The 26,655-nt window shown below is 37.2% G+C and overlaps 1 protein-coding gene across 2 annotated transcripts in view; it reads left to right on the top strand.

Annotated features, from left to right (window-relative positions):
* The window catches only part of mast2 (microtubule associated serine/threonine kinase 2), a 122,352-nt gene that overhangs the window by 21,000 nt on the left and 74,697 nt on the right, over positions 1-26,655 (top strand). For both annotated transcript variants that reach the window (XM_026933585.3, XM_026933586.3), the window contains exons 2-3: positions 7,184-7,331; positions 7,840-7,985. In XM_026933585.3, the coding sequence (XP_026789386.2) occupies positions 7,184-7,331; positions 7,840-7,985 (294 nt within the window). The remainder of the gene's footprint in view (positions 1-7,183; positions 7,332-7,839; positions 7,986-26,655) is intronic.

The raw sequence follows: 26,655 nt of genomic DNA on the forward strand, positions 1-26,655 counted from the left end.
CAGTTTTTTAGCAGCAGTTGTCTTTGCATTTAAACCTTGGCTTTCTTATGCATTAACCAGTGGTGTAAGTAGTAAAAAAATATATATAACATGCCCACTAATATCTGCCTCTAAAATGTTTGTAGTCTCTAAGTTTAGGTCTATATACAGCCTCAAATTATGTCATCCATAAGGAGATCTCCCAGACCAGGAACTCTCTCTTATATTTACTGCAGCACTGCTATAAACCTTCTGAAATGGGATCAAAAAAAGCTTTCAGAGGAGGTGAGACATGATTTTTCACATGACTTGGTACATCTGCTGCAGCTGGTGAGATACAACAGTTATAACTGTTCAAGGTGGAAGTGGGTCACGGTTGATGTGCAGTACTTCTGTCTTTTGTTATATTAGTGTATTCCTGGTGTTGAGCTGGACTTATAAAGTATGTGTGGAGAAACAGAGCAAGGTAATGGTAGATAATGTGTAAGGGGTGGGGTGTGTAATTGGTAAGTTTGTAGGTGCAGGTTCCTGGGGGCTGCTATTGGAACAGATGGAGGGGTGGTAGGTGGGAACGCACCCATCATTCTGCCAAGAGGGAAGTGACCTGGGTGGAGTGCTTAAACACAGCTGTCTGGAGTGTAAATTAAATGTTGTGGATACATTTCATTATATTGCTTGTGTATGTAACTATGTTCCATGGACATTCCTCCCAAAATGTATGCTCAGTGGCATGTATGGCAATATGTGCTCAGTGCTACTATTACTACGGCTGTTACTTTTACTACTAAGACTAATATTACTAATACTACAAATACTATTATTACTACTGATACTAGTACGAATACTATTGCTACCTCTATTACTACTATACTACTACTACCACCACCAATACTACTACTACGAGTACTATTGCTACCTCCATTACTACTGCTACTACTACCACCACCACCACCAATACTATTAATAATACTACTACTACTACGAGTGCTATTGCTACCTCTATTATTATTATTATTACTACTACTACTACTACCACCACCACCAATACTATTAATACTACTACTACTACTACTACTACTACGAGTGCTATTGCTACCTCTATTATTATTACTACTACTACCACCACCACCACCACCAATACTATTAATACTACTACTGCGAATGCTATTGCTACCTCTATTATTATTACTACTACTACTACTACTACTACCACCACCAATACTATTAATACTACTACTACTACTACTACTACGAGTGCTATTGCTACCTCTATTATTATTACTACTACCACCACCACCACCACCAATACTATTAATACTACTACTGCGAATGCTATTGCTACCTCTATTATTATTACTACTACTACTACTACTACCACCACCACCACCAATACTATTAATACTACTACTACTACTACTACTACTACTACGAGTGCTATTGCTACCTCTATTATTATTATTATTACTACTACCACCACCACCACCACCAATACTATTAATACTACTACTACTACTACTACTACGAGTGCTATTGCTACCTCTATTATTATTATTATTACTACTACCACCACCACCACCACCAATACTATTAATAATACTACTACTACGAATGCTATTGCTACCTCCATTACTACTACTACTACTACTACCACCACCATCAATACGATTAATACTACTACTACTACAACAAATACTATTGCTACCTCTATTATTACTACTACTACCACCACTACCACCACCACCACTCATAAACTAGAAACCTATCAGCAATTTCCATGCATTAATTACTGTCATTATTCCTCTGTTAAGTCTGTCATATTTGTTCTCTCCTAACTGTAAGTTGAATCCTGGCCAAATAATTCCATTCCTTCTTAATAAGTCTGGGTGAACGGCTCTGTAGAGGGGGAAATCTGATGAATGAGTAGTGATGATTAGGAGGGAACAGCACTGCCTTGCAAGAATGATGGGATGCGACTGCTGTGGAAAAACATCTGGCAAAGGGGAAAGCCACAAGTGAGGAACATGAGCTGGCCATAAGAAGTTTTTACTGGATTGTCATTAAGCCTTTGGAATACTGAGATGAGGCCGTCTGTCAGATCTAGATAGTAATTTTCTTAGCCCAACTCATAATTCCGCTAATACCATGGTTTAGTAATCACCTTTGGCGTGAGCTGTACGGTAATAACATGCTTCTGTCGGTGCTCTCGCTTTCTTCTTTGGTTGCTCAGTACTGTGTATAAACAGTGCGCTTGTCATTCAATCACCATAGTGTGCTGCTGATTACTATTATTGTTGTTTACTTTCGAGCACTGAGGCTGGACCCAATCAATCACAGCAGAACTTCAGTGCACAGTTGGGCTGTACCAATCAGCACTGCCTTTCCTGATGGAAGCTTTATGGCTACGACAATTAGCTGACAAAACCGATTGTTATTTTATTACCTTTTAATATTGGTGCATAGTCATGCTCTTTCTAGTCAGCCGTTATCGGTTCTATGTTCATGTTTAAAGAATTTAGCATGTAGTACTAATTTAACAGCTGGCCCATCTCCAAGTCTGTTTATCTGTCATTGAAAAAAAAAATCACTTTTTTTTTTTGTCTTAGCATGGGGGCAGAAACAACGGAGGATACATGTGTGCTGCCTGACACACCCAGAGTTTCCCTCAGTGAAGTTGTAATGGAAAATAAGCTGTTTAAAGACATTCATCCAAAGAAAATCAATGAGAATTCTGAGTAGTATTTTACTAACCAATTCGGTGGTTACATGACAAGTTCTTCAATAATTATTATGGCTGTTAAACTGAAGAGTATCAAATAGTATCAAATATGTCATGGTTAAAGGTGACAGTAAGGTATGAAAACCACTTGTGGAACATTTGCACGGGGTTGTTTCTGAGAGAGAGGGGACATGTCAGAATTGATGGAAGAAAGAGGCTAATATTTGAAGCATGTGTAAGCTGTGGGATTGTTTGTATTACAGTTCAGTGGTGGAAACGCTCTTGGACAGCTCTTGTATGCTAGGGTTTTAAGGCCGCAGTGTGTCAGACACGCAGGCCGTCCAGATGTTCTGGAGTCTTCTGACTCCACAGAGAGGATGTAACTGGTTGTGGAGATGTGCCTGGTTTCCATTCCCCATCCCTGCGTTAAAAGAACACGGCATTTCACTGGCAACATAAACCACATCACAAAGCCAGTGTTGTTAGTGGGCCCAGAACATTTTACCACTCAACTTGAAGTATGAATATTGTCTTGACGGGTGTTGTGATTCTTTTTAATGGTCCGCTTCAAGACAAGTCATCTTGTTTGTCCTTCTGTAACCAAAGCAGTACATTTGTTGAAGGCATAATGACATTCTGCCATCCCAGGAGACTATTAAATAAGAGATGGAGACGATGCAGGTCTGGCTTGGGATGATCACAGGATCATAAGGGGGGAAAAAAGTGGTTTGAGAATCCGGTTCCTTTTTAACATCTGTGTTGTAAATCAAATAGAGTGCCAGTGTAGCTCCACTGTGTGTGCAGAAGCCTGAAAATCTAAAGCAAATACACAAGAATGTTCAAAATAAGTATCTTTGTAGCCTGAGATGGATAATAATTCAAGTGATTCATGCTAAGATTTATTACAATCATGGTTGGACACACAGTAAATTTATTAGCTATCCCACTGGGCAGGTAAAAAGTCCAGTGTACTGCCTCATCCCAGGAAACCTAGCTGACTGTGCTAAAAAGTGTTAGCCAGTGTAATGTAAAAAATGTATGGCAAGGTAAGGTAGTCAGCTAGTTAAGTGCAGACTAAGGGAAACAAAAGCGTATATGATCACGTAGCACAATGTGTTTGCGCCCTTGACAGAATTATTGACCAGTGTTTCAGCTCTGGTATCCTGTCTTCACGTCACATATAAAAGATATTATTTGAGGCTGGTTAGTGTCTTTTTCTCTCAATATGTTTAACCATAAGGTGGTCGAGTGTTCTGTTAGCAGGAGAGTTATATGACAGCTTTGCACCGAACTTGGGTTTTGTCAGTATTTTCACATACCTGCATGTTCCTAATTTTGAGAAGTTCTTCCATCAGACATTCATGCTAACAAAAATAGTTCTACAGTTCATATCTCAGCTCATGTGTGTAGTGCAGCAGGCAGTGGGACACTCATTACCTTTGAACATACACTATATGGCCAAAAATTTGTAGACATCGGACTCTAACACTTGTGCTTGTTGAACATCCCATTCCAGATTTAGTCCCTTGTTTGCTGTTATAATAACCTCCACTCTTCTGGGAAGGCTTTCATTCAGCCACAAGAGCATTAGTGAGGTCAGGCACTGATGTTGGGCGAGGAGGCCTGAGGTGCAGTCGGCGTTCCAGTTCATCTCAAAGGTGTTCAGAGGGGTTGCGGTCAGAACAACCTCTCTGACCATGGTAATATCCTGGCCATGAAATGTGCTTGTCCCAGGCATCAGGATTACTGAGTTAATTGGAGGACCAAAGGGAGATGCAGAGAATCACCATGTCCAGCAATATGAGCGGCCACAGAGGGTGAAAACTGATTTGAATAGCCAGCTGAATATGTTAACAATAACATCTACCTACTAGTTAGTCTACCATGTACCTTACATCAAAAGCCCTAAAGGCCTGGACAGAAATAAAACGCTGTGTTATTCTTTTGTTTCTGTGATGTTTTCACGACAGTCGTGAAAACAGTTTCACAGTCTGATGAAGTGTTTTGGTTACTGTGCCTTCTTTAAACAAGTGATTAGCCACTGAGGATGTGTGAAGAAAATATGTACTGTTCCACAGTTTAAAACTGAAATAACATTTGACATCTGTTATACCCAGGCCTTCTCTGGTTTTGTCTTTCCTCACCTCCTTCTCTCTATAAGGCTGTATGTTTGGCTTATGGCTTATTTTCATCAGGAGTGGTATATGTCACCATTCACTCTTGATAAATGAATTTAGAGTGTTTTTACATGTGTGGAAGTAGATTCTCAGGGATACAGCGTTGTCTGACTGGTTATCCAGATGTCAGTGTTAAATAAGCAGTAGTTTTCATGTAGATTCTCATGTAGATCAGCCAGAGTGTTTGTATATTTGAAATGCAGCACTTAAAATCACCCAAGCTGGCTTTAGAACAAATCACAGATTTTTAGTTTTCCCATATACACAGTGTAGCCAAAATCTTTTTTGCATCAGATAAAGTCTGTCTGTCAGTGCCACTATTTTTTTTCCAGTCATAACAAGATTAATGTTGGGAATAAACAGTCTGTTATTCTGGCATGTATTTTCCTGCCCATGAACTGAACTTTGGTAGCATTTGTGAAATAAAAATCAGTGTGATTTATGAAGGTATTTTGTACATTGTGTGGCATTAATGGTGCATGCCAAACTTGTTTTGAACAATGTACTTAATTTCTGAATTAAATAATAAACTTAGCGTTTCTCACACAGTGTTAACAGACAACTGAAAAAGGCACATCAAGTAATCCTGATTTTGTGAATATGCAAAAAGAAAATACCCTCAACCCTACGCACACCCACTCCTTTCCCCCAGTGCACTGGTGATGCATGGCCTGAATTTGTGGTTTTGGAGTGTAGGCTTGTGTGTTATTGTTGTTCACCTCATCATGATTTGCCTTGAGGAAAAATTCTGATCAAAGTTTTAACAATGAAAGAAAAACTGAGTGACAAAAAAAATTACCTGCTACGGTTGAGTGTCTCTATCAGTTTTCCACAAAACCATTTTGTTCACCTTTGACATTGTTGTACAAGTATATGCTAAGTGCAGCCGCTCCCTCCCTCCCTGACAAGGCATGCTGTTACTTTCCATCAGTTTCTTCCAGTGAGATGAGTTGAAAGTAAGGATGTGCTGCCTGCTCAACATGTTATTTTAATTAGTTAATAATAAATGCAAAACTAACAAAGGAAAGGTAACACTTTATTTGAAGTGTGCCTTTAACACATTCATTAGCATTGCATAAATATTTTATAAAACAGTGCTGGAGAATTTATGAAAGTCAAAATGACAACATGCAAGATGATATTGGAGGTTTCATGCAGTTGTCTGTATGGAAGAGAAAACAATAGCCATGAGTTATCATTGAGTTAACTGGTTAAGATACTCTGTTATGGTAATATTTTTTTTTAATCCACATCTTGCGAGTTATTCTTTTGTTTTTCTGTACATACTGCTTCATGAGTGTTAGAAATGTACTTTTGATTAGCGCTTCAGTTTGCTGGCATTAAAGTCATTCATCTGGCTGGAATGTGGGCATTATACATAAGAAGCTGTATTGGAAAGGGGATTTATAATCATTTTTGTACAAATAGCATTCAGTTTCCCGAATGTGTAAGAAGTGCACTATATGGTCAAAGGTTTGGTATCTTAAGGTATCTATGTCTTAACCCCATTCCAGTACAGCTTCTTATGTATGAAGCCTCATATGGCAGCCAAATGAATGACTTTAATGCCCCAAACTAAAGTGTTAATCAAATTTACATTTAGAAGACTCTCATGAAGCACTGTTTCTCAAAGTGCTGTTAGTAAAAGCAAGTGAGTAACTTGCATAATAACTTATGGATAAAAAATGATAGTAACAGAGTATCTTAGTCAACTCTTCAAGGTAATTGATGGTTGGTTCCACTTGCTTCCACGTAAAAACAAAGTTCTATAAAACTTCCAATATCATCTTGCGTGTTTTGACATGAGTCTTTTATAAAGTATCCAACATTGCTTTAGAAAATATTTATGCAATGCTTATGAATGTGTTGTAAAGGCGCTATGAAGATACCCTTTAAATAATGTATTACCAGGTAAATGTTAAATCAGAAATGTTATATAACATACATTGTGTTACATCACATAATCCTATTGGAACATGCTCTTGTATTTTCTGACACGATTACACTGGCCTAAGTTGTATTGACCATTGAGATGTTTCTTAAAAGAATGCAGTGAAAACTGTGTAAAGTTAAGGATGACTTTGAGTAAAGTAATAATTGTTCATTATTTAAATCATTTGAATTCTCAATAAGCCAGTAACTGTTGCAACCACAGTGACTATTTATCGTGGTCCATCTGCTTTACATGTTAAAATTCATGCTCTCAGTGCAACCTTACTGTTTCATTTAACAGAATCACTTTGGGTATTATTTGTAATGTTTCACCATTTCACCAATTTCTCTCTCTCTCTCTGTGTGTGTGTGTGTGTAGAAGGAGACGGTGGTGCAACCTGCTTTGCTTTTTCGAAAGCTGAGTAACCCTGACTTATCCACTGCTGCAGGAAAGACCAAACTTCAGCGGCAACTCAGCCAGGATGAGAGCCGAGCCCGCCGCAGCAGCATGGCCGCTGGCCTAACTGGTAAGACACACACACACACACACACATGCACTTTCTCCTCATTTTCTTTCTCAGAAGCACACTTGGAGATCTAGCCTTAAGATCTGGTGAAGACATTATCATCATCCCCTTGAATACTGAATAGTTCTAGTAAAGGCATATGACTGACTGACATTCAATTTAACTGTTTACACAACAGACATTAATTTAATACATTTTTTTTATTAAAAGCATTTTATTACATGTTTAAGTGCATTTAGAGTTATTTACTTTCTTGACCAACTGAAAGGACACCCACCAACACTTAATTAGATTACTGTGTCAGTAGGTTCACTCAAAATACATCACGTTCTAGGACATCGTTTTATAACCCACACCTGGAAATATGAAAATACATTTCAGCCTAGAACAGGTCAAAACCGGTCTCACCAATACAAATGCAATTACAATGATACAATGAACTGCTGACCAACATTTTGCACAGCTGTTTTTTAGCTAACATCTTGGTCTGTGTGCACGTGTGTGTTAGGGAAGCAGCTCCTGCCTCTGTCCAGCAGCATGCACAGTGGTGTGAGTCAGCTGGCCTGGCAACAGCAGGCAGGAGAACCAAACAACCTCATCCGCATGAGGAACCAGACACTGGGTCAGTCTGCTCCGTCTCTAACTGCAGGACTGGTGAGTGTGTTCTCACACCCAGATGCACTCTCACAGAAGCTTATACCCACATATACATGTAATAGCTTGTAATAGCTTGCTTACGAATTTGGCAGAGATGACTGAAAAGCAGCCAAGTTAGATGAAGTTAGTAGCTAATGAGATTGTCTTAAAAATGTTTTTTTTTTTCGGGTTTTCATGGTGTCAATTCTTTCAGCTTGGTCATTGTAGAAGGATCATGAGGCACCGTGGCTTAACACTATCAGGTTCTGAAATTTGTGGAGAATTGACTAATCCATAAAGTATCTGGCTGGATTGACAAATCATCACAGGCTGGATGATGTACAGGCTCCGTTAAGCCGTGGGTGTAATATTCAGACAATAACAGCACAATGCATGACTGTCTCTCTCACCATGTTCAGTTACTACATTAAAATGAGTGATTCGAAATGGACTATTACTATACATAAATAAAGAAGGTAATTAAGTTTTTATTATTAATTTAAGGCATATTCAGATTGGACTAGTTTTACATGGTGAGGCATTTAAATTTTTGCCAGAGTGTCTCTGTGATTTTAGTCTTGTCAAAATCACTCATGCCAGTCATTTTTTTACAGAGTGCATGTGCACATGTGTGAAGGATTACTCCATATTTTACCTTCTCCAAAATGGCCAGTAGAAATAAACCCATGTATTATACAGTATATCCCATCCAAACTGACTTGTAGGTAAAGATTCCATTATATTTCGTAGGAAAGAGGTTCTGTGCTTTTTTGTCAGTATAGAGACACTCCTGGAAGCCCTCACTCTTTTTTTTTTCCTGTTTTCTGCCGAAAAAAGAGACCAAATATAGGCTTAATCTAAAGTGCAGTTCAATATGAATTAAACTGAATTATTAGAGAAGTGATGCTTCCAGTGTTTTAAGTTCAATGATTTATACAGAGATCAATCATTACTACTATGTCCTCTGGCAACATTGTTAACATATGTCTGTTAAGTTAATCTTATCTAAAGATTATCTAAAGAGACTAAAAACTCCAGACATAATCAACTCATGCAGTGATAAAGCCTCAGCATGATGAAATTGTGGAGTAAATAGATGTTGTGTGGAGGCTTCACTTGCTGTGTTGTGCACATGGCAGCTGGACAAACTCCACGGACAAACATGCTACATGACAAAGCCTGTGTTTGGAGCACTCATGCATGACGGCCAATACGAAAGATCATAAAGATGGGTCATTTTCTCTCAACCCTAGGAGAGGATCTTTAGGTGCTATTTATCCATAAGCTGACTTCGGTCTCCAGTTAAAAATGCTTCGTATTAATGCAGATGCATGCTGCATACAGTTTGCCTGTCTATAAGGATGTATGAGATATAGTTTACACATACTTTGGATCTGCAGGTTTTATTGTTTCTCCTGCATGACCACACGTGATCCAGCTTATGGAAACACTGAGAATGAGCTGATGAGTAGATGCAGGTGTGTTGAAGCAGAAGCCTAGTGTTGCAGCTTTGCAGAAATGCATTTAGAGAAAATGTGATGTATATCTGTAAGAGTGTGTGTGTGTGTGTGTGTGTGTGTGTGTGTGTGTGTGTGTGTGTGTGTGTGTGTGTGTCAGTCAGTCAGTCAGTGAAGCTGCTGTGACCTACCTAAGGAGTCAAATGTGTTGAGACAGTAGACTATCATGCAGCATGTCACACAGAGCTCAACGTCTACACCTGCTGGCTGCTTCTGGCGCTGCATGTGCACACATCACAGACTTGCGCTTACTCATCAGTACTTCTACATGTATGGCATTTGGCAGATGCTCTTATGAGTCTGATTTTGTCATCAGTACTGTTCTGAGAAACACTGCATTTTTATATGTCTGACTAAGACACTTACCATCACACTTTCAGCTAAAAGGAGGATTACTGCAGACACATGTGATATCTCTGGAATATTAATAAACAGTGATGCACTACATAGTGTGTCATAAGTGTCACTGTTGTAAGTACAGCAATGTTGTTCATCATGTTGCCAAAGCTAATGATGCCGTAGCTCAGTAGAAATGTTACTCATGTAATAAACCTACATTTTTATTGTGTTGTCTCAGGAGGTCCTTGTGACACAGAATATTGCGCTGCTGGAAAATTTTTTCATTTTTCAAAACGAGTCCATCTGTGGAGGTTATCATTTTCACAGTTTGTGGGTTGCTCCAGCAGGGTTTCTAATTAGTCGGTTAATTAGTTACTTTTATTGTCCACACTATTGTCTTTGGCTTCACCATACAGTATAAACAAGGACATCAACACAACCTAAAAAACAGCAAAGCAAAAACATTAAAAAAAAAAAAACCTCAAATATACATTATACTTCAACACACATATACATTCCCATATGTACATGAATATGCATACATATCCACACTTACTCATATACCCATATTTATGACTCAATATTTAATATTCTAGTGGCAGTTGGCACAAATGACATCTGCTACACGTTTTTCCTTGCCCGTGGTTGTCTAAAGCGTCTCCTTGAAGGTAACAGATGAAACTGACAATGTAGGGGATGAGAAGAATCCTCTATGATAACCAAAGCTTTTTGTTTTACTTTTAGTTTATAAATATCATTTAACTGTAACAGTTTCGTTGTTAGTATAATTCAGTTTTTTTTCTTTGAAATGAAATGAAAATTAAAATGCCATACTTTTCAACCATTTTTATCTATTAATTTTTTTTTTTTACTCATTCTTTTTTGGCTGAACATGTAAGAATAAATAATGCATTAAGAATGAACTGAGCTCTCATGCAGAATAGCTATCAAATAAGATAAATATTGATTTAGGGTAATTGAATTTGAGGTCCTGATATGTGTATTAATTCAATTTTATTTGTGTAGCACTTTTAACAATATACATTATACGTTACATTAACAATATACATTACAATGCAGCTTTACAGAAATGTGGAGGTGGATTTGCGGTATATTTTAAATATATATTAGTGATAAAAGAAATGCACATTATAGAAATGTGTAAGATGAGTGGGTGACGTGGGTTAATGTCAGTTCATCACACAAGCAAAGTGTATTTAACTTATTGAACATATAACTCAGATTTAAACTTCAGATGTACCTTAAGCACTACAACACTTGCATTAATTGAAATAGAGATTAAGTAGAAAGGTGATACACTTCTGTAAAACCTATTTGCAATAAACAATGCAGTGTTTATAGGAGAAAGTGTTAAGGTTTTCATTTGGCTCACCGCAGTATATGTAATTTGGATTTGTTCCAGCATGTGTCAGTAGGTGGCACTGTTGTTTACTTTGTGACTCTGAATCAGTGGGCACACAACGCTGAAGAGTTTCAGAGGCTTTATGATGCAGTAATTGACTCCCCACTGCAGTGTGTGTGCATTAATATACAAACACTTCAGCAAGCAGCCTTGAACAGAGTATTTGCTGATTGCAGGCGAGGCTACATACACAGACGAACTGATGTTTGTGACACTTTTCTTTTGCTATCAAGGGCAAAAAACATGCCAGTGAATTGTTTGCTCTTTAATTCTGGGGCTTTGTGGTGAATGTAAGCTTTAGATTTGAGCTTGAGCTTCATTTGGAACTCTTCCTGTACTTTAATTCATGCAATAAATTATTTATTCTAATGTTAAAATTAGAATTGTATACAACTATTAAAAGCAGTTTTCTTTATTAAATACACAGCTACAAGTACCTGCTGGCTTTAGTGGCCCTTAAGAAAAATTATTTTATTTATTTTATGTACAAAGTTATCCACTCCAGTAGGCAGTAATATACTGCACTGTCCAGTTAATAAATTTTGTCCACTGAGAATTTTGACAATGCTTCAAATAGGGAGTAGAAACATTACGGGGAACGAAAACAACACCCAGAAATAATTATTTTTATAGATTCACTGAACAGAATCTAAAATGAAAACAAATTGCTCTCATTAACACGATGTCATTTTAAAAATGTTTTCCGTTTCTGTGTGAGAAAGTATAGCCTAACCCTAATGTTTTTCCAGTAGGCCTATATTTCTGCCCAGGATTCGTCACTTTCTGCACACCTGGCTACAAGAAGATATGATATTAGATAGCCATTATGGTGTTTTTTCAAGGAGGGGTGATGGAAAGAAAAATCTGTGTAAAAATATTTTTCATACAAGCAGCAGATCACACTGCAGAGGAGAAAATGTTAAAAGTAAATACACACATTTCTGGTCAAATGCAGTGTTTGGTTTTATCTATATACGAGACTTCCTGTAAGAGGAGTAGGCTCTCTTATGTGAAGAACATTATTAACTGTACTTTTATTTCATTTTAAGCGGTTTCCAATTAAAGAGGGGGTGTGAAACACTGGACCAGGGTCATAGAAATATCATCTCTGTTCACAAACCAAATAAAAAAGAAATCGATTCTGATCCCCGTTACGAAATGTCTGCACTGCAAATAGCGCACTTTATGGTATACAGGGAATGAATTCAGATATGGATAGCTATAAAAAGCTGCTTCACTGTAAAGCTCTGAAACAAAACACAAATTAACCACTAGCTCAAGGCCGTCAGGGTGATTAAATACAACCCAGACACGTGTGTAATGTGAAAACACTAATCAAGTGTCTGGATGCATTAGCAATGACCAGTGTGAGAGAACAATGGAAAAGTCTTTTCAACCACAATTTGTATTCTCTTTTTTTTGTTTTTTGTTTTTTTTATTATTGCTTTATACAACTCTTGTATTGTTTTGTATCTAGTTTTATATTTGCTTTTTTTTGGTGTAAAATTGTGTAAGAAGTAGACATTATGGTAAATATGGTAAAGCTATTTATGCAGTATGTATTCAAAAGCAGAATCTTATATTCACAAAGTGTACAAGGAGTCAACAGACACTCACACGATATTCACACAATATGCAGTACATGATACTAATTCACAGTATACACAATATACAATAATTTACATGATGTACATTAATTTACAGTAAACATAACAATTTACGGTAAACATTAGCGGTTGTTACATACGTTTACACATTTAAGTGTTAAATGTCGGTCCAGGTAAATGTCAGGCAGGTTACAGGGGTGGGATGTGGGAAGAACCGGTTGGTCCATGTCCTTACGACTCTGAAGCTCAGTCTCTGCTGAGAGAGGAACCGCTGGAAGAGAGAATGGCCTGGGTGAGAGGAGTGTGTAGTGATTTTCCCCGACTCCAACCCTCACTCTGGTTGAGTACAGGTCTGTGAGCATCCTCATTTACTGTGCCTGTGTTTATTTAATTTCATCATGCAGTAGGAAGCGTGTCTGTTCTGCCTCCAGCCCTGCATTCAAAAAAGTCAAGATATTGCATCTTTGGAAATGTAGTACAATCTGGCAGGAAGACAACAACCATTTTATCACTGTAGTTTAGTACATGATGGTAAAACTGGTAAAAATTGTGGTAAAAAATATTTAAACATATTTCTCCTGCAGGTTGAAAAAAGAAGTTAGTAATCTTACGAGAGTACTTACTTTCTCTTCTCCAGTAATTCTGTACTTTACTTTTTCCTTTTCTCCGGTAATTCTGTAATTTACTTTTTTCTGTTCTTCATTAGTTAAGTGCTTTGCTTTTTCCGTTCTAGGGTGATTCTGTATTTTACTTTTTTTGTTCTTTGCTAGTTCTTTTGCTAATTATTAACCTCTTCTTGTTCTTCTTTGACTTTTCTTCTACTTAGCAGCAATAGTAGTATTTTTAGTGGTCACTGTCGGTGAGTGGTCAGTTCTAATCCCCGGACCCTAAGGGCATCCTGATCTCCTGCAGCGGAACTTTAATGTCTGAGAAGTGTGAGAGAGATAGTGGCTGGGGCATACACATGGGCACCACACAGGATAGGCAGATGGTGTTTACTGTGCAGCCCCTGCCATGCAGCCTCGAGTGTGTGTACAAGGATTATATTTTTGTGCAACTACCATACTGCTTAACTGAGAAGCTTGGGTGGTGTAGAATGCTTAATAAACAACATCAGCTTGTGTGCAAAACTGAAATGATTTTTCGTTTTCTGGTACCTTTAATGCACCTGTGTCCATATGTGACATGTGGGAGATGAACAGAATACACAGAGGAAAGTGCAAAGTGCGCTGTGGGCTGTTCAATTTGCACATACTGCAACACTGATACTATATTTTCCAATTTATTTTTGCTTCCAGTGAAATGTGCCTCTCATTTTTGGCCTGTAGAGACTGCACTGTATTAAAGAGGAAATTCTCTGAGGAGTCTTCTGCCTCAGGCTCATCCCAATTTATGCATGATATTCATGCAGAGAAAGAGAGACTGAGAGACACTGAGAGAGAGAGGAATCCAAATATTACTACTTGATTGATCCTTTAAAATTCATTTGAATAGGGAATAATGAATTGAGAGAGAATGGCTGTGTCATTAACATTTTGAAATTTGCATCTGATTTGCATATTTGTGTGTGGTGGTGCTCCTGTGATGGAACGTGAATAGAAATATTCTTTTCATTGTCTCATGCCTGACGTTTTCTATTTGCACTCCTTTACCTTGTGAATAAATTTCACAAGGGAGAGATGTGTGAAGCGTTGTCTTTAAAAACTGAAATACTTGGTGTAATTGGTGCAGAAGAATTTTTTTTCCTCTTTTTTTTCTTTCGTTTGTGTCTGTGACTTTACAAAATAAACCATTTTAATATTGACCTCATTTGTCAAGTCTGCCATATGCAAACAGTTCATCTTTTGACATTTAAGTCATGTTGAGTAGGTGCTGTGTGTTGCAGTTGAACCTGTTAAACTGAGCTGCTTTATCCTTGTATTAAGAAACTAATCAAATAAGCTTCTGGTGAAAAATGGTCCATTAAATGCACTTAAAGCACTTCTTCCGTGAATGAAACAAGCACGAAGTACACTGAAGTGCAAGATTTGAGACGTAGATAAAAAAAAGTCTCTTTAGTTTTATAGTTATAGCTTTTATTTTCAAAACTTATACTGAAACTGGTTTTATCAAGAGCAGAACCTGAAAATTGAGACTCTTCTCCATTGATTGTCCTTCTAAATTAATTCATTTCCATGAGCAGTAGCATTTCTGACAGAACTTGCATGGAAAGGGCTTTTCAAAAACTCTTCAGAAAGCAAGTCTTTTCAAGGACACTGTTTTCACTTGATTTGGAAATATGCATTATGAATAATTCATTTCTAATACTTCTCTATTTTGCAGATTTGCTGTCAGAGTAGGTGATGTTTAAACCTGTTTATCTTTGTTGCCAATTCTATTCCTTGCCAAGTTCCTGTTTTCTAAACGATCTTTTTGTACATTTTCTTTTAGTATCTAATGTTCTTCTCCATTAGCCTCTAATAGAATCAGTCCTGTGGCTGAGCTACTGCGGCTCCTGTGAAATTATGAAGGCTTCAGGTTCTACTTTAAATTGCTTTTTTTTTTTCTTGGTAAAGAACCATTAACCCACTTGAGAAATCATGACTCATTCTCTGTACTACAAGGCTAAAAACACAGCACATCCCTAACAAAAAAAAAAAGGCTTCTGCAGGTAGAGCTCATAAAAAAGCACAAGCTAGCTACACTTCACGTAAAACTTCATATTGCATTAGCACTAATGGTGTTCAGTCTGTCCTGAGAATTCACACTGGACCTTACTTTTGTAGTAGATTCAATAGGTGCTTTTACAGGGAAAGATTTTTTAGCTGTAAGAGGAGGTACTTGTTTGATGCTGAGATGCCACTTTGCTGTTATGAATGAGGATAAGATGTTTTTAAAGAGTGATGTTATTTTAAATGTCTCCAAGCTGTGTGCATGTCATTATTATAAAAGCCGTGTCCAGGAGGGCTGAAACAACTATTTGACAAAACAAATTTCAATCATTTGGTCTGTTTATGAAGCATACTGTAGCACTGTGTCCCTTCAATTTATACCACAAACAGCGAAAATATTTGAATCAGTTAGCTAATAAGTAGTTAAAACTTTTTTGACTCAGATATGTTGAAAATATTGACAAATATTTTTTCATTAATCATACAGTGTACATTAAGCAATATAGTATGGCCAAAAGTATGTGGACACTTGATCATCACACCCATATTTGGTTCTTCCCCAAACTACTGCCACAAAGTTGGAAGCACACAGTTGTATATAATGTCTTTGTATGTTGTAGCATTACATTTTCCCTTCACTGGATCTAACAGGACGAAACATGTTCCAGCATGACAATGCTCCTGTGTGCAAAGCTCCATGGGTTGCCCGAGTGGAAGAACCTGCACAGAGCCCTGGCCTCGACCCCACTGAACACCTTTGGGATGAACTGGAACACCAACTGCACCCCAGGCCTCCTCAGCCAACATCACTGCCTGAGCACAAATCCTCATAGCCACGCTCTAAAATCTAGTGGAAAGCCTTCCCAGAAGAGTGGAGGTTATTATATCAGCAAATGGGGACTAAATTTGGAATGGGATGTTAAGTGGTCAGGTGTCCACATACTTTTGGCCACATAGTGTATGTAATACAAGTCCTCAAACTGCCGTTGGCTTTGAGTTCAAATTGAAGATGCTGAGAGTCAGTTCCCAAAAAGAACCGATTCCCTGATTCCTTTCATCCCAAACTAAGATATAATTCACCTCACGTAAACATGGCAAGCAGAATTAATTTAGCAAGTGAGTGTTTTAGTAGTTAGAGAGAGTGGATATTGACCTTTATTTTGAATTTGACTCGTTAGAATTGAACATATCATAGCTGGAAAAGCAGATAAATTATTTTTTTTTTGTCGTGCTGACATGCAGTATAATTGCCAAAAAAAAGTGCGCAGAATCAGTAAAAATATCTACGAAATACTGTGACCTTAGATTAGTTTTGGTGTCTGATTTGAGAAAAGAAAAATAACTAAACACTTGATCATATTCTTATGCCATGTCAGATTGTCTGATAAATGTCAGTAGTTAAGAGTAGTTGTATAACTGGTTAAGAGTTCTGTAGTAGTATTAGTTAGTAATTAGTATGCAAGTGCAGGAAAGAAATAATTTTAAATCAATATTTTTGGTATTGCATATATATTTCCAACTAATCAATAAAAAAAACATTAAAAAAATCTTTAGTTGCAACCTTATTGTCAAGACGTGCCATGACATCTTAGGACATGTTTTTTAAAAAAAAAACCTTACATTGCCTCACATTGCTCTTCACACACAGGATGTTTAGGAGATGTATGTGATGGCTGAGTCTTCTGCTGCTGAGTGTTTATGGAGCTTTCAGGCTGAGTGCTGAATTAGCACATTTCAGACTGTCTTATATTCGATTCTCTCCTGAGTTGAGTAAACGCACCACATCTATTTCTCATGCCTGTGTATGCTTGATGCATATTTCATATTTTATTTCTGATGCTAGAAAAACAGACCTTCCTGCATCTGAGGATTTCTTCAGAATGCTCTACAGGGTGTAAAAGAATCCAGACTAGATTCTTCAGACTAGGTACGAGATGTACGGCTTGATCATGTTAGAATTTTAAATCAGTCAGATTAACAAACAGGAAAGTGGTATGCTCTTCAGAACTGGCTGTTTGTCACTGTCCTTTATTTTTCATCCTGCCTTCATTGATCTTTTGCTCTCTTTACTTTTTCTCTTTAAATTTTGAGTGTAGATCTTTTCATTTCTCATAGATGTGACCTTTAGAGATTGACGCGTTTGCAGGATTCAGGGTTTAATTGGCTAAAGTGCAAGTCCATTTCTCAGCTTTAATGAGACCATTCTGCACATTCAGTCACTAAAATATATTAGATAATTTTTTTTTTTTTTGTTGCTACTGAGTATGCCCTGTTCCTCCCTCAAGGTCTCTCTTTCCTCCCTGTGGTGAAGTCTTGCTTGTTTCGGTCCACACAGCAATTAAGATGCACATGAAAAATTAAAGGCTCGACATGAGTGCACAGTTTGAGTGTGGATATGAATAACAAAGCGCAGCATTGCTTACCGCTTCTGGCGAATAATTTTCCAGGAATAATTGACAGACCAATTCTGAGAATTTTTCCTCTTTGTTCCATAAGGCCATACTGAATAACACTGAAGGCTTAAATGAGCTTGATGCTCTTTGTTCTCTTTTATTATTAAGTTTGTAAAATATATAGTTGCCCTTCTAACTGACCCTTTACTGATGCATATAGCGCTGGAATTTGACCTTGTTTGACCTGCTTTATCCGCGTTACTCATGTATAAGCCATGATCAATGTTGAAATATCTGTAATGACGTTTCTCATTTAGCCGAGCTCTCCTATGTAGCTACTGTAGCAAATAGCAGTTCACGTCCATGTGTCCTTTCCTAAGATTGTTTTCTCTGTATTATTAATAGATCATTGTAAGACACCTACGTTCATAATTGGTGTTATTTTATATTAGATACAATAATAGCAAATTTCAAATGTAAATGCCACAGGTCATGTCATCCTTAGCTTGTACACATCATAGTTAGGAGCTAGCGCAGAGATATTTAAGCTGCCCCCCTAGTGGGGTGTGGAAAAATTGCTAGGGAGATGGAAAATATCAAAAAATAAATATTTAAATGATCGTTTCAGACTTGCCAGCTCTTACACATTGTGCAGTATGAGCTTTACATTTTAAAAGCAAAAAAGTAAAAAATATGCAGAAAGAGCAGGATCCTATTTTGAGCTCTCCACTTGAAAGACTAGCTAATCGCTTTCTGTCACAGTAACAGGGATGTTAGACCATTAAACAAGTAACTTGTAAACAGATAATATTGGAAACGTGCTATTCACTGTTTTTTTAAAACCCCCTTCTGCTATATTGTAAGACTGGTTTTTTTTTTGTTTGTTTTTATTTAATTTTCTTTTCCATTTAATAATTGGGGGAGAAGGGGTAGAGTTCTTAAAAAATTGGGAAGTTGGGCTTGTGGGGAAAAAATATTTAATGTCTTTATTTATTTGTTTCCTCATAGTAGCTAGCAGCTAATCATGTACTCATTATATGATGAGTATGATGAGGAAATTATTTTTAATACAGCACGAGTAGTAACCAAAAGTGTGAGAAGGTTGTGAAATTAATTTGCCCTAATTCTAAACTCCTTAGTGCATTAGTTTTAATAGAGCAAGTCCTCTTTTTAGCTTTGCTCTGAGTAAGGGAATTAATTCTGATCCCTCATCTCTGAAATGAAAACGTCCATGTAAATTATAGTTGGGTCTCTGCTGAAGGTAATTAATCCATTTGGGGTTATTCAGCACAGGCATTGTTAAGGTTCCAAGCTGGTGAATGCAAGGTTGTAAGTTCAACAGATGACACTCAGCACCAAAAAAAAAGAACTTCCAAATAAATAAAAGTCCATGTACATAACTTAATTAAAGTCAGGTACAACTCAGTTTTGTGCAGCTGTCTTATTATTGTACATTATTTTTTGTACACTTGGAATACTTTGTGTGTGTGTGTGTGTGTGTGTGTGTATATATATATATGTATATAATATATATATATATATATATATATATATATATATATATATATATATATATATATATATATATATATGTATGTATATATATATATATATAATATGTCTTAAATAACCTAAAATATTTTTGGCTCACTGCCATTGTAAAGAGTGGTTACTTGCGTTACCAATGCTTTCTTGTCACCTTGAACCAGTATGGGTATTCTCCTCTGAGAATACATCCAGTGAGTGGCAATTCTGTGGGCGGGATCGCCATGTTAATGAGAGATGTCAGAGGAGAATGCCCACAATGGTTCGAGGTGACAGGAACGCTACGGTGACACAAGTAAACACTCTTTACAATGGTGGTGAGCCAAAACCCATCTCAGAATGCGTAATATTCGAACCTTGAGGCAGATGGGAGTACATCGACCGAAGACCACTTTGGTTTGCACTCCTGTCAGCCAGGAAAGGAATCTGAGACTGCACTGGGCACAAGCGACGTTTTTCCAATCTTAAGTCGTCCAGTTTCTGTGAAGCTGCGCGCACTGTAGTGTAAGATTCATTTTACGCATATAGCTGTGTACAATATGTCAGCCTCGTTTCTACACTGTCCATTAGTTGAAAGTAAATGACCATATTGTGTGTAATATTTGGCATGACTCAGTAAGCTCTGTGTTCTGTATAATGAACCAAGATGGAGTTAACCATATATGTGCTTACTGTCAGACTTGACAAAAAAAATCTTGTCTTAAAACCTTGAAACAGAACAGACTATAAATCAAACACTTGAGACATTACTTATTTGTGAATCTTACCCACACACACACACACACACACACACACACACACACACACACACACACACACTTTTCACCCTCCTATCATTTCCTCCCTTGTCATGCGTGTGTGTCGTAGACTTTGCTCTGGCTTTTCTCAATCTTCCTTCAATCAGCGCTTCAGCGGTGCTGATGTGATGTCAGCTGAACTCTCCTGGATTTCACTCTCCCTCCACATTGCCCTTCTTCTCAGATAAGATCTGTTTCTTCACTTGACGCACACACGAACAAAAGCCATGTGGGGTTGCCTTGGAAACTGTCAGTGCTGTTATAAAAGCTTGTTGTCACATTGGTAAATGGCTTTACTTATCATTTTTTTCCTGTCTTTGTTGCTTCCTTGCATCAGCTGAAATCAATCGCCTGACTGGCCTTGGATTTTAGGAGCCTCTTTGTGTGGATGAATCCTAATTTGACTTGGAAACTTTGCCCTGAAATACATCTTTTTTTGCTGATTTCAGTGTCGCAAAGTAATGCACCTGTATAGTAGTCCAAGTATGGGCTTGGTTACGTTTTACATCGCATGTGTGTGCTGGTCTGAGAAAATCTGTCAGATATTGCTGTGACTGAATTTTGGAAAACGGCCAATATGATGAAAAATCAGAGCTTGCTCAAACTTGCTAAAAACTACAAGTAGATTTATTTGGATTTGCTCTTCCTTACTTGATGCATCTGTGAAATAAAACAAAAAACATGTCGTAAAATTCAGGAACCAATAAGTGTACATAAATACATGTAGGCCTACTTAACTATATGTTTATTATTTACAACATACTCCCTGTACATTAACTCTATGATGCTGGACTTTGGGACACCCTGTATTTCAACATCTCTACTTTAAGAAAACAAATACATAAAAATACACATAGAAATTTACTTTCTAACCTTACCTTGCAAAAGTCATGTTTGGTAATGAGTGAATTCAGTGACGAGGCTCATGTTTAACTCATTTCATCTTGTAAACTTTCATGGGGGGTCTTTCAGTGGAACTGGGATGAAATCTTCAAGTGCAGTTTTTTCCTTTTCAGTTTTGGGGGTGGCTAGAGTTTAAAATGTTAGAGATACATGTTGTTGTTCTGCTTTCGACTGCTCCCCTTAGGGGTCGCCACAGAGGATCGTTGGGCCACATATTTGATTTGGCACAGTTTTTACACCGGATGTCCTTCTTGACGCAACCCTCCCCAATTTTAGCCGGGCTTGGCTAACAACTAATCCTCCAGGGACCCTTAAAATGTTAGAGGTACATGTAAAAGAGAAATATATTTCAGTTCAGGAATGCCTGGAGTTTACAGAATTACATATAGTAGAAAATATCTATATGAAGGGTTTTCCCAGGCCACCACATACATAATTACCCTAGTTTAACAGTGATTTTATTATTTTTTTAAAATTTAAATTTATTTTTTAATTTTTTTTGGTCATATGGACAGTTATGGCTCTGATTTATACATGAATTCAGACCCAGGTATTGCTTTTCTGCATTATGCCAGTCTAGTACCATGATTTGTTTAAAGACTGAGCGCTGGACTCCTGCCTGAATCATCGACTGAGATGCAAGTGTTTGTGTAAAGCAGGATCAGATCTGCTAGTGAGGAGTCAAATGTCAGTCTCTCTCAGTATGTCTGTGAGGCTCAACACAGCACGTTGCAGAGAAGTGTGACCATCCTGGGCAGGATCCATCAAGACACTGTGATAGTTCATATTTGCACTTCATGAAATGTAGTCATTTCCATTTTTCACAGGACGTATTGCCTCTTGCTGTTGCAGTTATTACACTTCGAATGAGAACTGTAGTTATTACCTCAAAAAACAGTTGCTTAGCTGGTAAATATGATCAGTACACCTCTGTTTCTGAGCCCGCTGTTTCATGCACTCAGACATTCTGATCATTTATCAGCCGAAAGATTTATGTGCTGGTGTAGCAGATTAGTATTTTGAAGATCCAGTAATCTACACTAAAGCTACTGCTGCTGAGATTGTTAGCTTAAATAATCAAATGTGATTACAACTAAAGCTCTATCTGGACGGGATTAAATGTATATGGAGTGCCTGGGGTAATTTCATGTTTTTCAGGTGCCCTTCTGTGATTTTATTTCCATCTGGATTGGCCATGTCTGTGTTTTTCTCCGTCCTCTGAGAAAATTAGGGGCCGAATCACCTACAGTTTTTCACCAACCTCAGCGCGCATCTGATAATTATAGTCTGGATACATGTCTGTGATTTTACACATGTCTGTGTACAGTTTTCGCCTCACGTTGGGGGGGAAAAAAGATCTCTGACTGCTGCTACTTGCTGTATTTAGTCTGCAAACATGCATATCAGTGACCCTCCCCCAGATATTAAACACTTCCCTTCTATAATTTGTGAGTACTGTTTTATTGTATTTTCAGATTTTTGCTGGAAATTTGGTTCGCCCAAACTGAAATAAGAGCCAGTGTCTCTTCTCTACTCCAGTGCCTCTTCGACCGCTTGCTACTTCTTGTGAATGGAGAGTGATCATATGACCAAATGACGCAAACATCAAGGTTCATAGTAAACACAGTCCACTAGAAACTCACTGCCCTGTGGTCATTTTATTGCTGTCTAGATGTGAGAGTTTTATCACTGAGGAGACGTGCAAAAGTTTAATACTGACGTCCCCCTGATTATATGAATCCAGTCTGAATAGGGCTTAACACATGTTTGTAATAAAATAGCATTTGTGCATTTTGTGATTTTAGAAGTGTGTTACCTGCTTGCTGTGTTCTTATTGACTTGCGTCGCTCTTTCCAGATTTACAAAAAACTGTGTGGGGGAGTTAAAGTCCATCACAAAATGTGGTATTTATTTTTATAAGCAATAATAAGTGATGTATTGTTCATTCAATGTTAATGGTTTGCTAAACAGCAATCTTAAATTTTCATGTATTTTTATACTTGTGTAATTGCATTTAAAGGTCAATATAAATGTGAAGGTCAGTTTGTTAGTTTTTTTTTTTTAAAACCAAAGAATGCCAAAAATATTAATAAATAAATGTCGTCCTTGTGAAACTTGAAGAGCCATCATACATTATACTGGGATATTTAAGGATAGTGTAATAAATTTATATCAGGAGACTCGAGTAAGTTTAATTAGACATTCCGCTGTGGTGTTTCATCTCTCACGTCGTCTTCCTGATCACGACCCACTCCAGATTTTGTGGTGTGGTCTTCTGAGTCATATTGATCGTCTGATTAGGTGGTATCTTATTACCTGCTTTTTAAATGGGCTGTTACACAAGTCATGCCGTGTAATCCTGCCAGGCCATTACTGGTCAGCTAGAGAAGTGGAGATATCGATCACACTCACAGCCATTAATATTTATTACATCTTGTACTCAACATACTGGCTTGTATGTTGACACTCTTCACAGGCAGGCATGTTTGTGAGACGTTTAATATGTAGCTTGTGTGATGCTAATTGATTTCAGATTCCATTACTACTTAGCTACATTAGCCTTGTAGCACCAGGGCAAAAACTAAATAAGCAAAATCTGGACATGCTTTTCTGCTCACTTTTTTTTGTTGAAACTTTTTGAGAGAAAAAAAAAAAAAATAGAAACTTGTTGAAGACCTGCTCAGCTGAATGCTAACTTTGCTCAAACAGCGTGTAAAGGGCAGTGGGTAGTTTAGCTTGAAGTTTAAGCCTTTAGCTGTGACTCTCAGACCTCCTCTGAGAGTAAATCAGCTGTGTGGTGTTTCTGCTGGACGCTGTTCACGCTGCTTTTCTGTAGCCCTGGCTGGAACTGAGGAGTTAGTGGCATGTTTATGAGCGGTGGCATTTCGGCCTGTCATTGAGCTCTGAGCTCTTTATCTACATCTCCAAGCAGGCTGTCAGAAGAGGACAGCAGTGACTGCCACTGATGGATGTGTTTCTACTTCTCTATTTTTTTTTGTGAGTCACGTAAATAAATGTGGTGGTGGTCTGGGAAAACCAAGCAGATATCACTGTGGCTGAATTCTGAAAAATCTAGTTTTGTGCAGTTTTCTGTCCATAACATACTTTTTATTTTCACACCACATTGGTGGAAAATGTTTTTATTAACATTCTAAACTTGCCTAAACTTTCTTGAAAGTCCACATTGGTAAATAAGGAAGTAGTTTAACGAACGATACTGTAAAAGGTCAGCCTGAGTAATTTCCTCACACAATGAACGTCACGCTTTCATTGTGTTTTTGAATTTGTGTCATGGCAAAAGGGACCTAAGCCTAAAAGAGTCGGTCTGTAACCTGGCATAAATACCCGCTGTCGAATCAACACTGCACAAACATCACCACCGACACTGAAATGTAACTAAAAGTAGAGTTTTTAGAGAACATACGAAGAAACTGTATGTTCTGAATTCTTATGGCAGTACAGATAAACAGACGCAGATAAATTTGCTCATGTTTTTCCTGAGGCTGAAATAGATTTTAAATAAAGATAGTCTACCTGTCTAACTAGCTGAGTGATTTTCACAACGGTCAGTTCAGTTCAACACTTTTTATTGTTTAATCAATTAAACAAAGCATTTACTACATCTACATTTACTAATTTACTGTTTACTTAATATTTAATTAACTTTAAAGTTAATACGTATTATTTTAGGGAGTTTTTTTAATACATTATTCGTTCAATCTTACAGTTCAAGCTTCTCAGTGTTGTAACAGACATAGCTCCACTTTAACACAGAGACTTTATCAGGATTTTGATATATTTTTATAACCTCAGGTTTCTGTCCATCACCTTACTCTTTGCTTATTTTATTTTTGTTTTGATACAATCTGAAATAATTAATGATGCAGATTAAAAACCATCAGTACATTAGCCTTGAGTTTGTAATGGGCTTTAGGCCACTAAACTGCTTTGGTACAAATACAGTCATGAGTTTACACAGTCATTTTGAGAAAATGCACACATTTTTAAAGTCATGCGTTTCCCTACCTGATGTAATTTATTTGATTTGTATTTGTGTATTTCTGCTTAGTTATTTTAGAGTAGAAAGGATAGGATTTTTTGGCATCATGCTCATAGGAAAAAAAAAATATGTATATATATTTTTAAAAGCCTCAGAAGATACATTGGTACTTTATAAAATAAAAGTTTATTACACTGCATTGTTTGTCACCCTAATGAGTGCTAATGAATCAAATCAAATGAATAATTTATATAAAAAGATACTATATATTTTTATACCACAATGTGATCGAATGCTTGAATCTGATCAGAAGGTGTGCATTCTCATAACATGTAACATAAACAATAAGTTAATATTAATGCGCTCTTTCTAATCCGTTAATTTTTTCTATAGTAACCTAGTTACTGTAGTCAGCTCATAAACAGGGACCTGTACTGCAGACATTCCACATAATCTAAGAGAGAGAGAGAGAGAAGCTGGTGAAGGAATGACTATTCATTATGGCTATAATGTAGTCTGTGCATTTTGAGGGTTTCTTTAGGAAAAATGGTGAAAAAATTATTACCAAATTACCACCAAATTTTGTCTGTGTTTCAAAATGTCTTCAACTCCACTTCAGACCTGTTACAGTAATAATCAAAAAATCAAAACCCTCAGAGGATATGTGTTATCTCCCCTGTGCTCTGTTTTCTTCCTAATCTGACACAATATTCAGATAAAACACAAAGATAGGAGATATTTGTGGAAGGCGGCGTGATGCTCGTCAACCCAATATCACCAGGAGAGCTCAGGAGAGACAGTCTGGCATAATCATAAGTTTTGGGATGGAAAGAAGACCTGTGTTTGTTTTGTGTTCACTCACACACACCTAGGTACTGAATACACATTGTGGGAAGGAATGGAAAAGGAGGGTGTTTTGATGCCTTTTGGGTCAAGCTTCCACAGACATCTGTTTTAACAGCATTGTGTTAAATCTTCATTTACTTTATACTGACTGAAAGTAATATTAATTATATTTTCATATTTTAATATTCTTTAATATTAGTTGTTAGTAATTATTCTTCTCATGTTAAACTGGCGCTATATTTCAAATGAAAGACTTTTTGATCAAGAAAGATTCAGTGGTTTAGGTTTGTATGCTGTGGTGGGTGCGAGCTTCCAAACAGAATTCCTAAACACTGTGTCTTTTGTTCTGAGACCTCCTCCCGTCTTCAGTTCGTCCAAATATTACATAGTTATGCAGCCTACAATTGTCTCTTATCATTATTATTATTATTATTATTATTATAAATAAAAAATAATCATGAGAATAAGTGGACCAGTTCACAGACACATCTTACATACAGTCATATACAGGGCTAAGGCTGAGTGTGCAGTCAGGAGACGTGCATATCACATTCTCCCAACATGCAGACAAACCTTTTTTCTGCTATAGTTCAAGTCAAAACCTTACATACACAGACGTAAACAGAGTCCTTGTTGTGTATATAAACAACTACATGTTTGGGCGGTT

This window comes from Pangasianodon hypophthalmus, chromosome 2, assembly GCF_027358585.1.
Source record: "Pangasianodon hypophthalmus isolate fPanHyp1 chromosome 2, fPanHyp1.pri, whole genome shotgun sequence".
NCBI classification, from domain to species: domain Eukaryota; kingdom Metazoa; phylum Chordata; class Actinopteri; order Siluriformes; family Pangasiidae; genus Pangasianodon; species Pangasianodon hypophthalmus.